We start from the raw sequence: 3,736 nt of genomic DNA on the forward strand, positions 1-3,736 counted from the left end.
TTCTCTGCTGTCGTTCCTTCCTCTGAAATGTTTAAATACAATTATTTATTTAAAGTAAAACTACCTTGTTTAAAGTAAACTCCTGGCTGGATCAGCCTGTTTTTACCTTTTGTGTATGTATTATTTTTATTTTTTACATTTTGCTTTGTACATTTTCATTGCTTTTTTTCATATACACAATCATGCGCTGATAACATTATTTTTCGAAAGACATAAAAATCCTTGAACATTATTTGTTTTCGTGGCAACTGAAAAACGTAATAATTTGTATAATAATAATTTATTTGGTTGGTGTGTTCTGAGATTTATTGGAAAAACTCTTAATTGTATAGTGACTTTAAAGTTACATCTTCCGTAAAACAACCTACATTTATAGTCACCGTTTTTAATAAACACACGAGCGACTGAATAATTTTACATGGCACAACATTAAATGATCTCAGAAGCACGTTTATTGTCTATATTCTTAGCTACTGAAGGAATGTGTACGACTAAAAATAATTGTATGGCAAATACACGTCAATTTACCAAAGCTGCTTCATTTCGTGGGTTTCACAACAACTGCAGTTTTTAACATTTTATTTTTTCAATTGGTAATGAAATGGCGTAACAGGTCCTGCACTTGATCACAGTTTAATTTATAGAAGTTGGACATTGCAGTAATAATATCAACGGCAAATCTTTCACTGTGGCTGAATCCATGTTGACTTTATTGAGTGGCTTCAATTAGAAAGCCAATTTCTCAAATAAAAGATGTGAAATAAACGCTCACCTTACATGTGCATGCTTACATAAATTAGAAAACGTGATTAAACACTGAATTCTGAATTTAAAATCTTACAAATCATTTCAAAGTGACCTCCAAAAAAATCAAGTCCAACTCGTGGATAAATATGACGTTTTTCTTCACAAAAAAAAAAAAAAACACTCCCGTACAGTTTTGGATATTTACTAGAGTCAATATATATGCAACTAAAAATACTATTCAAAATTTGCGTCTTGAACAAACACATACCCAACTTTTACATCAGTGTGGAATAACCTTCTAGTCTATTCTATTTTATTTTCAATATGTACATGTTTTTTTTTTTGCAGCAACAGGAAATAAGTACATTTCATACAACTTAGGATTTGTAGTCTGTAGTTTCGACAAAGACCAATGTGCGATATATAGACTATTTTTCGAATATTAAAGAAGTGAATTTGTAAATGACAAAACGAAGTCTATTCAACACTACGGCAATTTATCCTTACGAAATTGGATTTTAGTAGTGTTCATGAATAAAGTGCCACAGTTTGGTTTTGAGAAGAAAAAAAAGTTAGCAATGACAGGCCACTTCACTGATGGCTAAAATACATTTTTGTTTTCTGTTTCATAACAACAGTAAGTAAAAGACTATTCGACAAATACCCATCAGAATGCACATATCAGATAATGTCCTTTTTAATATTCCCTTAATTTACCAAATTCATGTCGCATAGAATCTGTGCAGACCAAAACAATCTTACTTCATTGTAAATTACATTTTAATCGTAAATTGAATCACTTCACAACATCCAAGTGAAATGGCCACACGGTTATTTCTCAAGGAACACCAGGTGACACTTTATATTAACTTTCACTGTTAACCATAATAAAAAATAACAGCTATTAAGCTTCACAGAAAATTAGTTAATGTACATTCAACTAGCTAAAAAGGAATGAAACTTTGGTTTGTAGTTTCATGTAGGATTGAATGTGCATTATCTATCGATCTGTTCACCGTTTTACAACGTTCGTTAACAACTTGAATTGTTGAAAGTTTTTATAAAGTGTTACAGCACAACCTTTTGTGAACCGTCAAATAAGTCCATTCGAGATTCGTGTACGTGCATTTTAAATGGGATTAATCGATGGAGTTTGCTCGGCCGTTCATACCCGTCGTCGGGACAGACTCGGAAGGTTGCAACAGGTCAGGTGAGTGGCACGAGGGGCTACCGGGCACACTGTGCTCGCTGTCGGTGTCACTTCCTCGTTTGCCTCCACTCGCCCCAGACCCAGACCCTGACGAGCCTCCGGCACTGTGCGTTTTGACATGTTTACTGAGGTGGTCGCTCCGCATGAACCTCTTGTTACACACGGGACAAGCGAAGCGCTTCTCGCCGGTGTGTGTACGTAAATGTCGCTGAAGCTCGTCGGAGCGCGTGAACCTCTTCCCACAGAACAACCAGTTACACACAAACGGCCTTTCTCCGGTGTGCCACCTCAAATGAGCCTTGAGGTGCGACGTTTTGCCGTAAACTTTCCCACAACCGGGAATGTGACAGCTGTGTAGCCCTTTTCTGCGGAGGCTCGCGCCTGCTGGACCCAGCCGTTCCGCCTCTTGACAGTTCGGGCAGTCGCACGTCGCTCTGCCCGAGTAGCGCCGCGCTGAGGACCGCGGAGATCCCGCCAGCGAGGCCGTCGGACCCCCTGTCAACATTGAGCCTCCCGCTCCACCCAGGGGAGAGGGACTGGAGTCCGGGTACGAGGAGAGCACGGGTTTGAATCCGTCCATGAGGTGCTGGCCGGTGGTCAGGAGATGCGGGGACGCACTGGTACTAAAGGCAGAGTGGCTTAAACTCGAGTAGTCTGAGTTGTATCCGCCCAGAGGAGAGTGTAAAGAAGTCTGCAGCCCACCGGAGTGAAGGGACGTCTGGAGCGCGGCCCCGTTCGGGTTCTGTACGTCAATCCAGCCGGCTCCCACATCCCACCACGCGGATGCGCCCGTGGTGCCCACATCCCCCGTGGGTATGCCAGGGTGCGAGGACTTGAACCACGACTCGTATGGATGCGCCACGCTCATTCTCGGGTAAATGCTTTGCAAACTGTCCACGGACGTGTGCACCTTGGAAATAAACATGGGCTGGTGGCTGGGCTCTTGGGAGTTGTTGGAAACAGACGCCTGGAAAACGGAGTAGTCGTTTCCGAAGTGGGAGTTGGATGAAGTACCAGAAGTTAAGGAAAAGGCACTGGATCCCGTGGAAGTGTTCGTGCCAAAAGAGTCGCTTAAACCACCACCATTCCGAGTGAAAGAGGATAAACTGGATCCTAAACTACAGCTGCTGGCTGCCGCTCGTTTCCACGGGTGGAATCCTTTCCCGAACGAAGAGGAGTTATCCGAAATAGAGGAAGGAGAAGGACTCGGGCTCCCGATTTTGTTACACGTCGCAGCCAACATGGCTAAAGGAGTCGACCCCAATCTCGGCTCCTCCTGGAAGAAAATGAGTTAGAAGGTAAGTAAAGATGGTATGTTTGGGAGACGGGTGCATTAGGAGAACAGTTTTGACTTGCTGTCTTACATCCAACAACCTCAAACACACCTGAAGGGTGCTAGTAAAGAAATATCTAGCTACTGAAACACAACAACCAGTCGCAAACATAAAACAAAAGCGAAACACAGCATATAAATACCAATGAATGTTATACATACAATGTCGTAGTTGAGAAATGGAACTCCTGCTCGTTTCTCTCGCTTAAAACATAATCAAGTGACTCTCTCCCCGGCTGACCCAAGAAATTTTAATCCCCACGGCAGGACAATAAAGGAAACTAATTAAACCAGCACGAAACTCCTTAGACTCACCCCTAGAAGTGAAGTTGCCATCACAAAAGTGCCCTCCTCAGAGGATCTTTTTATATTTATGAATCAGAGCACTGTTTTTTTAGAGGTGTGCAATACAATGATGTGGTCCGCCCATTCCAGCACAATTGTAG

At 42.1% G+C, this 3,736-nt stretch overlaps 1 protein-coding gene across 1 annotated transcript; it reads right to left on the bottom strand.

The window, feature by feature from the left end:
- Positions 1 to 687: 687 nt before the first annotated feature.
- sp8b (sp8 transcription factor b) lies at positions 688 to 3,736 on the bottom strand. The gene is made up of 2 exons (XM_048153121.1): positions 3,606 to 3,736; positions 688 to 3,233 (listed from the first exon to the last, which is right to left on the bottom strand). Exons 1-2 carry the CDS (start codon positions 3,624 to 3,626, stop codon positions 1,887 to 1,889), a joined length of 1,368 nt encoding a protein of 455 aa, XP_048009078.1. The 5' UTR covers positions 3,627 to 3,736; the 3' UTR covers positions 688 to 1,886.

This window comes from Megalobrama amblycephala, linkage group LG13, assembly GCF_018812025.1.
Source record: "Megalobrama amblycephala isolate DHTTF-2021 linkage group LG13, ASM1881202v1, whole genome shotgun sequence".
In the NCBI taxonomy this organism is placed as follows: domain Eukaryota; kingdom Metazoa; phylum Chordata; class Actinopteri; order Cypriniformes; family Xenocyprididae; genus Megalobrama; species Megalobrama amblycephala.